At 44.3% G+C, this 13,761-nt stretch overlaps 1 protein-coding gene across 4 annotated transcripts in view; it reads left to right on the top strand.

Moving 5' to 3' along the window:
• The first annotated feature begins 1,311 nt into the window (after positions 1-1,311).
• The window catches only part of MYBPC2 (myosin binding protein C2), an 80,514-nt gene continuing 68,064 nt past the window's right edge, over positions 1,312-13,761 (top strand). For 2 of the 4 annotated variants that reach the window (XM_083709095.1, XM_083709096.1), the window contains exon 1: positions 1,312-1,424. In XM_083709095.1, coding sequence (XP_083565221.1) covers positions 1,373-1,424 — 52 coding nt within the window. In that variant the 5' untranslated portion in view covers positions 1,312-1,372. Of the gene's footprint in view, positions 1,425-3,142; positions 3,297-13,761 lie in introns of those variants that run through there. The other 2 variants (XM_083709097.1, XM_083709098.1) reach the window with 2 other exon arrangements.

Raw genomic sequence — 13,761 nt, forward strand, 5'->3', positions numbered from 1 at the left:
TTTGGACCTGCTAAGAAAGAGATAAAGAGATAAAAGTTAAATATGAAAACGAGTCAGTTAAAAGTGATGTTTTGTAATTTTTCAGTTATTGTTTGTTTATTGTTAAAGTTGTTCAGTTGTAATGAATTGATGTAGTAGTTATTGTGGGGTTTTTTGGTTATCGTTGAACTCTAAATAAAGTATGATTTTGGGAAGGCCCCCCCCCCAAAAAAAAAGATGTCAAGGAAATAAGCAACTATCTGACTTTTAGAAGACATCTGAAGGCAGTCCTGTTTAGGGAGGTTTTTAATGTTCGATGTTTTACTGTGGTTTTTTAAAATAAATTGTTGCAAGCCACCCAGAGTGGCTGGTGGCATAAAAATTATTATTGTTATTGTTATTATCATTGCAAGACTTCATGGCAGTAGTCCATGATGCTGCGATGGCTTCTGTAAATCCGGGGCTGTCCCTGGAAAATAGGGACACTTAGAGGGTCTGCAACCCGTGTTTCAAAAAAAATGTGTTTAATAGGCAGAAGTGTGCCTGAAAACGCATAAAACACACACAAATGCATTGTTTTAATGGAAATTGCTAAGCTTGCAGTTCAGGAACAGTAAGGCTGTCTTAGAAAAACAGATCACTGTCATGGCTTCCCCCAAAGAATCCTGGGAAATGGAGTTTGTAGCTCTGTGACAAACTACATTTCCCAGGATTATTGGGGGCGGGGGAGCCATGACTGTTAAAGTGGTATAAGAGTGCTTTAAATGTCTGGCGTGGATGCGAGTGACCTTTTCTTTACCAGGGCTAATGCACCACCAAATTATGGTGCTGGAGGAGATTCTTGAGAGTCCCATGGACTGCAAGAAGATCAAACGTATCCATTCTGAAGGAAATCAGCCCTGAGTGCTCACTGGAAGGACAGATTGTGAAGCTGAGGCTCCAATACTTTGGCCACCTCATGAGAAGAGAAGACTCCCTGGAAAAGACCCTGATGTTGGGAAAGATGGAGGGCACAAGGAGAAGGGGACAACAGAGGATGAGATGGTTGGATGGTGTTCTTGAAGCTACCAGCATGAGTTTGATCAAACTGCGGGAGGCAGTGGAGGACAGAAGTGCCTGGCGTGCTCTGGTTCATGGGGTCACGAAGAGTCGGACACGACTAAACGACTAAACAACAACAACAACAACAACAATGCACCATCAAATGCTATCTGAAGAAGAAAGGAAGGTGATAGTTTTTCAGGCCATGGGGACCGAGAACTCCATTTGCCATCATTCTTGTTGTTATGTACTGAAGTTCTCACCCTGGGCCAGCCACAACCTAGCACTTGTCTATTGGCAAGACTGCCTGTGACTGACGTCTAGGACCTTTGCACCAGAAGGAAGATCTTCCATGGAGGTTATATGTCCTACTTGCCTAGAGATCAGATATTTGGCTGCTGAAGGTAAGGCCTTCTCTGTGGTGACACTCCTAGAGAGTAAACTCTTGCCCTAATAACTGCACTTGCCCGTTATCATTATTATCTTTCAAATGCTGCCCTGTTAATTTGGGCCTAGAGTTTAATGGCCATTCATATTGATTCGCTCCTAGCTGCTCTCCACCAATTTATTTGCTGTTTTAAGGCTGTGTTGATTTGTTTTGCTACTGGCATTTTAGACTGCTTTGGAAGTCTGTAAGTTGGTGGCGCTGTGGGTTAAACCACAGAGTCTAGGACTTGCTGATCAGAAGGTCGGTGGTTCGAATCCCCGTGACGGGGTGAGCTCCCGTTGCTCAGTCCCTGCTCCTGTCAACCTAGCAGTTCGAAAGCACGTCAAAGTGCAAGTAGATAAATAGGTACCACTCCGGTGGGAAGGTAAAAGGTGTTTCCGTGCGCTGCTCTGGTTCACCAGAAGCGGCTTAGTCATGCTGGCCACATGACCCGGAAGCTGTACGCCGGCTCCCTCAGCCAATAAAGTGAGATGAGTGCCTCAACTCCAGAGTCAGTCACGACTGGACCTAACGGTCAGGGGTCCCTTTACCTTTACCTAAGCCACCTTTAGGTTCTCTGAACTGTGGGATGGCGGGGAAACAAATAATCAAAATTAAATGTACAACTTTAGTTTATTAAGCACTGCCTTAAGGGGCTCCAATGTCTGCAGATGGGCAATACCTTTTCTTTTTAGGTCAAACCAAAACGTTGCAAAATAGAGAGCAAGCTTTTGAATTATCCAGAGTTCTTTGTCAGGGTAATGGCTGATGATGGAGAATTCTGGAGAACTCAGGAAAGCTTGCTCGCTCTTTTATGATAAACACAGACACTCCAAGTGTATTTTCCAGGGGCGGTGCCAGATTTGCAGAAGCCGTCCTGGTTTCTGATTTTATCCTGGAAAATCTCTCTTTTCATTAGAGAAGTGTTGGCCGATATGGAGTTTTGCAACCCCCCCACCGAGCCAAGGAGATAATTAATCTATACAACCTTTGACACCTGAAGGCAGCCCTGTTTAGGGAAGTTTTTTTAAATGTTTAATGTTATATTATGTTTTTGTATATGTTGGAAGCTGCCCAGAGTGGCTGGAGCAACCTGGGTCAGATATAGATATAACAACAACAACAACAACAACAACAACAACAACAACAACAATGGAAGTCCCTATTTTCATTGGAGAAATGTTGATGGATATGTAAACAGTGGATTTTTAAAGGAATTTCTTTCTTTTATAAGGAGAAAAAATTATGATTATTATTTTTAAAGAATTTTCTTGTGGCCAATATGGTTTCCTTTGTTTTGTGTCAATAATAATAATAATAATAATAATAATAATAATAATAATAGAAGACCCTATTTTCATTGTAGAAATGTTGGTGGGTATGTAAACAGTGGGTTTTAAAAGGAATTTCTTTCTTTCTTTTATTAGGAAAATATCATTTTTAAAAATATTATTTTTAAAGGATTTTCTTGTGGCCATTATGGTTTCCTTTGTTTTGTGTCTTAAAGGAGCAATGTTTTGAGAAATATTTATGCCCCTTTTCATGGAGGTTCTGCTCCCTTGAACAAATCTGAGTCTGACTTGGCTCCTGGCCGCCTTTCCCTCTCCCTCCCATCCCACCAGCTGGGTTCTTTTTCTAGTAAGGCCAAGCCCGGGATTTGAAGACGTTTATGCCACAGCTCTGGAATTTGGCAATGGTCCCTGGGGGTCAGGTGACGCCTTCTCAGTGTCCCCTTTGCTGGGTCTTTAAAGCGACCCAGCCAAGTGCATTCTCCAGGGAGATCCCAAACTCAGACAGGCACAGCGTATCAGCCCAGAGATTACAGCCATGCCTGAACCCGCCAAGCCTGGTAAGGGTCCTTAGGTGTGTCATAAAGGTCACCTAGGCAGAGATGCTGAAGAACCCTTTTTAATAAAATATATAAGGGAGGGAGGGAGAGAGAGAAAAGTGGATGTTGGGCCTATTAGGGTGGTCCGTGGTGCAATTTGGTAATTTTAGACTCCAGATTTAATAACCGTACAGTGGGAAGGGGGCTTCTATAGAAAGTGTATTCATAGCTGTCAACTTTCAGATTTGAAAATAAGGGATCAGCAGCCCCGAAAATAAGGGATCAGCAGTCTCACCTGTCCTGGGGACAGTCTACGGGATATCTAACAATCCGGGATAGCAGCGGGAAGCAGCGGGAAACGGCACTGGAATAAGGGAATTTCCTGCAAAAAAAGGGAAGGTTGACAGCTGTGGTGTATTCGATTATGTAATTTGCAGTGTGTAAAGTCAGCCCTGCTGGTGTTTTGGGGACCCTCGCGATATTTCTGCTGAGTGGGGCCCAGGACCCCTTGCCCTATAGTCCTGTCCCGACGGCACCCATTGAGGGTGGTGATGGTTGGATGTTTCCCACAATCTCACAGTGCTTTGAGAAACAATAGGGTGGTTTTGGTCCCTGGGTCCCTCATCACCTTGTCTTTGGGTTCTCCTGTGCATGTAAGAATCTGCCTTTTGTGCATGCTTCCGTGTGAGGCTTCTGAGCTGCCTTGTGCGGCCCTTGCTAACGAAGAATGGAAATCGAAGAATCTGTGGTCGGAATAAAGCCACTCTTAGATCGTGCGGGCCTGGTGTGTTCAGATCTCGGACAAATGTTAAGCAGAGAACTGCGCTCGTTGCCTCTCTCTCGTGTGTGTTCCTTCCCAAGCTGCTCCAGGAAATATTTGGAAACGGCACATCAGGCCCACCAAAGGTGGGTCTTTTGCAAACACACACACACACACACACACACACACACACACACACACTCACATCCCGCATGGAAGGGGCAACTAGAGACGGGCTGCAAAGAGGTGTGGCAGAGTGCCAAGCATGGCTCTAAAACGCCCCAAAATATGGATGCTCTATTGCCGCCTCAAATTCAAGACAAGGCACCCCCCGCCATCATTGCATTCTAAGAGGCTGAAACAAGCAAGAGCAAATTGTTTGCAATTAGGAATATGCCTTAAAATATGAGAGAAACAGAGGGAAGAGACCTCGTATCAGTTTTTGTTCCCCTAGCTAAGAATCTCGCCTCCCTATAAAAGACGTATCAAGAAAAACAGTGTGGAGTAGTGGTTGGATTGTCAGAAAAGGAATCGGGTTCAAATCCTTCCCCTCTGAGCTTCTCTTTTGTATATGTGGTTATGCTTCTTTGTGTTTATTATACTTTATGGATCCCAAGAAATTTCAATTAAACTTTAAAGCAAGGTGAATTCTTAAGAACAGAGCATGTGGAGAGGTCTGCTTTTTCCACTTTTCTTTTTCGGTGTCGCTTGAAAATATTTTGACTGGAACATTTCAGGCTGAATAAATTATATTCCGGTGCTGCCTCCCCTCTTTAATTTCAGTGTTATTTTGTAAAATGGATATTTTGATATTAGTGTGGCCATTGCTAATAATAATGATGATGATGATGATGATAATAATAATAATAATAATAATAATAATAATAATAATAATAAAATTATGATGGAAATTATGATGGAAATTAAATTTCAATATTGCCCACACACATATATTGACACATATACAAATAATGAGATGAGGGGCAACCATCTCGCCTCCTTTCTGCACCCCTCCCCCGTCAACAGATGGCTACATCATTTATGATAGCTGATACTTCTTTGCCTCGATATATACTCCGATCCTTCGTTCACAGCTAATAAATCATCTCTCGTATCTGTATATAAAGGCGCTTGGATGTCAGTCACCCACCGGCATCCTGATCACTAGAAAAGTCTGACTGCAGGAAATTTTTAATCTAGCGGTCAAAATGTGCAAAGCGAAGTCCCTTCTCATAATAGTAACCAGCAGCACTCCTGCAGGCAAGCCAAGCCAAACCCACGATCCCAGGATGGGGCAGCAGGTTCTGAGAGCAGGTTCCTTTGCAGCGTTTGAACCTTTCTCAAGTTAGGGGAAAGCATTTGTTGTGGGTTAAATTGACTAGCCGTGTTGCATTTACTAGCAATGTCGCCCAGTTACAAGAAACCTCGCGGTGCAACCCCCAAACTGTGAGGAGAGGGTTTGGTGATCCCTTGGGTCTTTTATACTGCTAGAGGAGCCTTGGGAGTGTGTTTTATAGAAAGCTGGGAAATTGACAGAAAGTACCACCTTGTATAAGAACCAAAGTATTATTAAGCTGTAGCACCTAAGGAACTGAAGTGAAAGAACTGAAAAGAAGCTGTATGTTCACCATCTTGTTTAGAAGTCTGTGAAATCCACTGAATTTAATATATAAATATAAGTTAAGTGTTTCTAGGAAGAATTCTGTCTCCTGACACATCCTTTGTTTTACCAATTTTGTTCTGTAAATTTAAAACCTTTTATATTTAACTCCTCTCTAAGTCTCCAAGTACCAGATTTTTTCCTTCAGGAAAACCAAAAGCGAACTAGTAGTTAAGAGGGGTTCACACCGCAATTTCCCGCTCAGCTCAGCTAGTCCCGGAGAAGTGTGTACAGGGATTGCAGTCGTATTTATTTATGTTTTTTACTTCACAAAATTTATATACTGCGCTTGATTGTAGAAAACCTCAAAGCAGCTTGCACAAAAGTCTTACAGTGCAATCTTAGCATGTTCACTGCAAAGTGAAGTCTATTGAGTTTCATGGGACTTACTCCCTGGGGAGACTGTAGCCTCGGTTGCATGACTTTTAGTTCATTCCAGTAGCTGATTAATCAATCAGTTATATATGCATAATTCTGCGTTTGAGTGAAAACTATCGTTCTGAAGCAAAAAAGCAAATCCTTTTTAAAATTGCCCATCTGCCATAATTGTATTAAAGGTAAAGGTACCCCTGCCCGTACGGGCCAGTCTTGACAGACTCTGGGGTTGTGCGCCCATCTCACTCAAGAGGCCAGGGGCCAGCGCTGTCCGGAGACACTTCCGGGTCACGTGGCCAGCGTGACATCGCTGCTCTGGCGAGCCAGAGCCGCACACGGAAACGCCGTTTACCTTCCCGCTGGTGAGCGGTCCCTATTTATCTACTTGCACCCGGAGGTACTTTCGAACTGCTAGGTTGGCAGGCGCTGGGACCGAGCAGCGGGAGCGCACCCCGCCGCAGGGATTCGAACCGCCGACCTTTCGATCGGCAAGTCCTAGGCGCTGAGGCTTTAACCCACAGCGCCACCTGCGTCCCCATAATTGTATCAAAAGTGACTTAAAACAACAACTGAACCCCACCCCATTAATTGGTACACCTTTTGGCATTAACTTTTTAGTCGATAGAATGTTTTTCTAATCGGTTAAACTAGCTGATTATTTGATTACACTTTGAAGGTGGGATCCAACTCGTTATGTTTTTATATTTTGCTGGAAGCCGCCCAGAGTGACGGGGGCAACCCAGTCAGGTGTGTGGCATATAAATAATAATATAATAATTATTATTTATTATTAAAAGAGCGGGGAAAGGATAGACGTTTGTTATTCTTACAACGCATCTTTACAAGCGGAGGAGAAAACTTAATCCATGTTACTGATTGTAATGACCCCAGAACCTATATGCTAATATCGGGCTCATTCTCCAAATTTGTGTCCTGATGCAGCTAAAATAACCCCATCCACTTACAAGTGGGAGTTGTCACAGACCTAGGAGAACCTAAATTGCCCCCCCCCTCCTCTGAGACACTGTGCAAGGGATCCTGAAATGTACTTTTCCAATTTTGCTTGGGGGAAGTGCAATACCTTGGTTTCACCCTAGAGGTCACTTCGGAGCACGTAACCTGGCTCACTTACTTAAGCTCTCTGTTCTGCAGACACTCATGGTTGTATACTGTTGCTCCTGCTCTCTGCTCCTGACCCACTGTGGGCTGATCACTGGAGCAGAGGGTTGGATCGATGACCTTTCTTGCAACCTCCCGCCACACAGGACATCACATGTGATTCTCGCCTAGTGCTTATGCAATCGGTGGAGCAGAAATGCCTTCTGCTAGTGGGTGCAAGATTCCAGTGGGAGTGGTTTGGAGGAAGGTGGTGTGGATGAGGTTGAGGGAATGTCACCCCAGGACCAACAGCCATTGCGTCAGTGCCTGGGAGGGGTGGATAATGGGATGGAGCCAGCCTTTCCATGCCTCTGTGCCAAGATGCATCGCACATCAGTATCACTGAGCAGGTGCAATCAGCCCAGCATAAAGGGGTAAGCAGGAAAGCGGTGCAGTTCTACAGTACTTGGGGAGCACGAGACCAGGAAGAAGGCATCATCTTTCAGGGGGTAAGGGGAGGGAAGAGGTGGCCAGTTTTTTGCAGATTATTTTTTGAAGGAGGCCTTCAGTGTATGTGTGTGTGTGTGTGTGTGCGCGCGCATGTGTATTTGCTAGACAAGGGCAGGAGTTAAATGTATTTAATTTTTTATTTATTTATTGCTGATGACATAATTTTGGCTAGAACAAAGAGAGAACAATACCCAGAAAGCAAAAAGAGTTGGCTGGTTGGCTAAAACAGAAATGAATTCTTGAGAGCTGGCATGGCTGGTTGAAAGTGTGAGCTTGGATAAGTTGACAGGGCAGTTAAGAGACCCAAGAGTACCAGAAATTTAACAACAATTGGAGTAAATTAAAAAAAAATCTGGAAGATTACTGTGGCGATTTAACAATTTTTGGCTGGGCTAGAATGACCCTTGTAAAGATAACTAGAAGAAACAGTGGAAAAGATGGTAAATGGAATATTAGATACTGTTGGAAAGGCATATAACATAGAATTCTATGGACTCAAGTACAGAGGTGGAAGGAAGTCTGGTTCAAACAAAATAACAACAAAATAAGTAGATAAGTCACATAATTTTTATTTTCCTTTTTGTTTATGCATACATGTTCAATGGTGGAATGTTTATTGTGTTCAATTGTTTATTGTGAATGTTGACGTGTATGAAAACGATGGCTGTAAATTAACTGAAAAACCAATAAAGATGTAATTTTAAAAAAGGAAGAAAGTGTGAGCTTTGAGCCTGGAAGTAGGATAACCAAGTGTTCTACTTGAGGACAGGCCTCTGTTTCAGAGGTAGTGAAAGTGGTTGTCCCATGTGTTTGAAGGACTGTTAGAGGGCAATCTTATATGTGAAAGTATCCTCTATTTGAGGGGCTGTCCGTCCACCTAGTTTAAGGATAAAGAACCCCAGGAAGGGAGAATGGGAGCCTCAGTTGCCCAACAGCAGTTAGCACCCAGGCATCAGATGGGTCAGAGATATTTCTATTTAAATGACAGCTATTATTTCTGAATGTGCATCTATACACATAACTTTTTGTTGTTGTTTAGTCATTTAGTCGTGTCCGACTCTTTGTGACCCCATGGACCAGAGCACACCAGGCACTCCTGTCTTCCACTGCCGCCCGCAGTTTGGTCAAACTCATGTTTGTAGCTTCGAGAACACTATCCAACCATCTCGTCCTCTGTCGTCCCCTTCTCCTTGTGCCCTCCATCTTTCCCAACATCAGGGTCTTTTCCAGGGAGTCTTCTCATGAGGTGGCCAAAGTATTGGAGCCTCAGCTTCACGATCTGTCCTTCCAGTGAGCACTCAGGGCTGATTTCCTTAAGAATGGAGAGGTTTGATCTGCTTGCAGTCCATGGGACTCTCAAGAGTCTCCTCCAGCACCATAATTCAAAAGCATCAATTCTTCGGCGATCAGCCGCCTTTCTGGTCCAGCTCTCACTTCTATACATCACTACTGGGAAAACCATAGCTTTAGCTATACGGAGCTTTGTCGGCAAGGTGATGTCTCTGCCTTTTAATAGCACTATAATGCCCTTTTTGGGAAATGCACCCTATCAGGAAATCAAGTTCCCAGTTCGAATCTCACCTCCATTAAAGACCCGTGAGAGGCAGAGTGGAGAGCCAGTCGAGGATCCGCACTCACCACTCTTCGGGCAGACATACAACCTTACAAATCCCGAGAGAACCAAACTTTTTTCCAGGATGAACCAGCTGTTCAGAGCGCTGATTGGTTGGGCCCTTTTGACAGTGATGACACTGGAGTTGGGAGCCTGGTCCATAGAGTAAAGTGGGCTGGGGGAGCTATAGCTGAAATACTTCCATGTCCTGTAGGTTAGCCCTCCAACCTGCATTGTGTGGCTCAGGGGTCAGCAAACTTTTCCAGCAGGGGGGCAGTCCACTGTACCTCAGACCTTGTGGGGTTCCGGACTATATTTTTTGGTGGGGAATGAACAAATTCCTATGCCCTACAAATAACCCAAAGATGCATTTTAAATAAAAGGACACCTTCTACTCTTGTAAAAACACACTGATTCCCGGACTGTCTGCGGGACGGATTTAGAAGGCGATTGGGCCAGATCCGGCCCCCGGGCCTTAGTCTGCCTACCCATGGTGTGGATAGTACTACCGGCTTGCCCTGCAGGGCTGTTGCAAGGGTAACAGCTATCATCTGCACTGGGATGTTTCAAAGAGCTGTTTGACAGTGGAAGCGACGACCTTGAAAGATAGAAGGCCATTTGTCAAAGATGCTGTAAGCTGCATGGAGCAGGTCTCTTTCAACTCTATGATTCTGCAATGCAGTGCTGTTATAGTGCAACGGATATAAACAATCAGGGATCAAACGCAGGGGACATGAGTGTAGCCAGGATTTATGTTAGTGGGGGGGGGGGGGAGGAGAGCAGGACACCCACCTGTTGTCATCCTCTGTCTGGCTCTGTCTAGCCGAATCAGAATGAAATGTCTCGACCACAGTTGTTTTAAATTACTTTCTTTTGACCCCAAGCTCTCAGAAAAATCTGTCAAAATCTTCAGTCACTGGAAAACTAGGAAGTTAAATAAAAATGAAACCATCAAAATTAACACCAGAGAGTAGCTTTCATGCTGTTAACGGGTATGTTTTGCAAAATTACAAAGAACATGCCTTTTCTCATCTTAAAAAAAATCTGAACAAGTTTTATTGGATTTACTGAAAACCTCAGCAATTAAACGTAGCCCATTGAGACGTTCCCTTATCATCGTTGACCTTAGCCAGTTCTTCACTCCCTGCAAGGTACTGAATGACCGCTGTCGTGTACGGCTGAGCAAGAGAGATGAGCAGAGCCTTTTTTGTGGTAGGGCATCTCAATTTCAAATATTCTGATTATTTCTACTTTTCGTTAAGTATTATTATTTATTTACTTGATTTAGGAGGGGCAGCTGCCCCCCTGGCTATGTCCATGCCAGGGGAAGTAGCAACACCCAAAGGGATGCCACAGTCTGAGGCTGTTCCCTTAGCCTGGCTTAGGAGCTGCCAAAAAGGCCCCGACTCTCTATGTCGCGGAGATTTTCCCCCTTGAAGCAGTTGTGCTGCGAGATCCGAGCATTACAGACCAGCACCCTGTGCGGCATCACAGCTCTCAGACTGCCTGGTGCTTCGTTGGAACGATGCCCTTAAACACATACACAGTTGCCCCAAGCAACCAGCCGAGTTGTTTGCGCAGTTGGGCCAGATCTTTCATGCGGCAGAGGCAAGCAGGATGCTTAAATTGGCAACTGCCTCGGAACAGCTTGATTCTAAGAGGTGCTTTAGAGCCAAAAGGTGAAGCTTTTTCAGGACCGTACCACTTCAGGCTACAAGGGGAGGAGTACTTCACAACCTTTCCAACCTATGGGGCGGGGGGAATAGCTTATCAGGTTTTAGCCAATGTTAAGCATAATCAGAGCCAATCCATTGAAATCCATGAGCATAAGTTAGTCATGCCCATTAATTTCTTCTTTTTTTGTATAATCTTTTTTATTGAGTTTTACACTACACATTTAAATTCAAACGTTAAACATCAGCAGCAGTGGGATGGCCAGCTTCCAAGAGACTGCGATCTACTCACAGAGTTAAAAACTGGCAGTGATCTACTCCCTTTTTTGGGGTGCAGGTCAAAGTTATTGAGCTTTTTTAGGGAGGAGGAGAGCCCTGTTTTTAGGGGTGCAGGGCAAAGATGTAGAGCTATTTTTAGGGGAGCCAAAGTTTCTGGGGTTCTTTGGGGGGGGGGAGCCAGTGATCTACCAGTGATCTACCACAGACATCCACTGATCTTCCAGTGGATCACAGTCTACCTGTTGGACACGCCTGATCATCACCATTTACAGTGGTACCTCCGGTTACATATGCTTCAGGTTACATACTTTGCTAACCCAGAAATATTAAGAACTTTGCTTCAGGATGAGAACAGAAATCGTGCTCCGGCGGCGTGGTGGCAGCAGGAGGCCCCATTAGCTAAAGTGGTGCTTCAGGTTAAGAACAGTTTTAGGTTAAGTACGGACCTCCAGAACGAATTAAGTACTTAACCTGAGGTACCACTGTAGGGTTCTCTGACTTAAATAGTCCAATTTTTCCCTTAGTTTTTAGTACATAAGAAGCGTTACTCAAATCCTGCCAAAGTTTTTAGTTGTTTACAGTGTTCTCTTAAGCAAATTGTAATTTCCCCCCATTCCTTATTAAAGTTCCTCTCTCCTTGGTTTATGATTTTCCTGGTCATTTTCGCCTTTTCGGCGTAGTTCATCATCTTCATCAGCCATTCATCTCTGGTCGGGGCTTTATCTTCTTTCCATCTCTGGGCCAGCAGTATCCGCGCTGTTGTCGTCGCATACATAAATAATCGTTTCTGTTCCTTTGGTATCTCTGTGCCTAAAACTCCTAGTAAAAAAGCCTCTGGTTCATGCCCATTAATTTCAATGGGTCGACCATGAGTATGACTGGTGTTGCATCCAACCCCTTATATCTATGCTTACGTTTGCTTGCTTTATGGAATTTTCTTCCCATACATCACACAAGCACACCCCTTTACTCTGAAGTGGAACAGTCCTGGAAAAGCTCACCACTTGGCTTTTCCTGATCCGTCATCGCCTCTGATAGACGTATTGCTGGGAGAGGCAATGGACTTTGGAAGCAGAGGGGATGAGAAACCAGCTGGGATGATGATGAAGATGAACCAGCTGGGATAGCTCAGTTGGTAGAGCATGAGATTCTTAATCTCAGAGTTGTAGGTTTGAGACCCACACTGGGCAAAAAGGTATTGCTGGGGGTTGGACAAGACGACACTTGTGTTCCCTTTCAACTCTACAATTCTGTGATTCTATGTTCTCTGCCGTCAGCCATGTGGCCCTAACCAACCCCATTCTGAGCAGCTGATCAGGATTCTCCTTAATTCTGTTGAGAGGATTCATAGGGGAATTTCCCTCAATGCCCTGGAGTAACACTACATTAGGTGCTTTGCGACATTGGGGAAAATTGGGGGGAATTAAAATGGCAGCCCCCGGCCATTTTTTTTGAGTTCTTTTGCTGCTGTCACTACAAAATAAGACTGAAAGGTGCCCATCAATGTTACAGAGGGCTCATCAGAGGGCACTTGGCAGAGTGGCCACTTGCAATAAATGCATTGCCAAAAAAAGAGGACGAAAGATGCTGGCAATCTGCATAACATTTGTGCATGTGCGTGCGTATATATATATATATATATATATATAATGGTTAAAGAGATGCAAGAAAAACATAATGATTGTCTTTTAATCTGTTATCAACAGTTTAAGATGGGCCTCTCACCAGCATTGTGTAATGGCCAGATGGCAGGTTTTGTGCTGTTGGCATCTCAATGTTCCTGCTGTGAGCATTTAAATGCATGTGCATTAGGCACAAGATGCATCCAGTTCCAACCCCGTCGAGAGTTATAACTTATAGACACCCTGGAGAGAAAGCTCTGAAGCTGGCAGAACGACAGCTTTAGCAGACTCACTAGCAAAATTCTGACGAGCCCTGATTCAGAGGAGCCAATAGGAGAGATGCAAGCTGGAACGGAGGCGTTATGGGGGATATATCAAAGGGGCACAGGATAGGCAAAGCAGGGGTGGACTTTGGGCTTTAGAATTTCAGTGGTGCCCTGTGTAATGCCAAAATTTGGGGCACCCCCCCTCGCCTTCTGTTCGTCATTGTTGCAGCTCCCTCTCAGCTTGGTGGGCAGTGCGGGCGAACCGGTCGTGCTCCCCTAAACCCTCCTCTGGGCAAAGTGTGCTTCTGGTGGTGTCAACCAAACCGTGCCGTACAAGTTAAAGAAATAATGGTGTATTTCACATTCAGGCTCCCATCTAATATATTTTCTCTGACAAAGTCTTATTGATTTTGATGGAGATGAATTTTAAGTACGCTGGTTTAGGACTGCAGGCTGATTTTAACACCCAGTTTATTTTGCTCTTTATTTACTATATTTATATTTAAGGTGCCCAGTAGGACTTTTGTTTCCTGGGCATTTATTATGACGTTATAATTAGTATGCGCAGAATACCTACCTTCCTTCCTTCCTTCCTTCCTTCCTTCCTTCCTTCCTTCCTTCCTTCCTTCCT

Source organism: Podarcis gaigeae, assembly GCF_964106915.1.
Source record: "Podarcis gaigeae genome assembly, chromosome: 13".
In the NCBI taxonomy this organism is placed as follows: Eukaryota; Metazoa; Chordata; class Lepidosauria; order Squamata; family Lacertidae; genus Podarcis; species Podarcis gaigeae.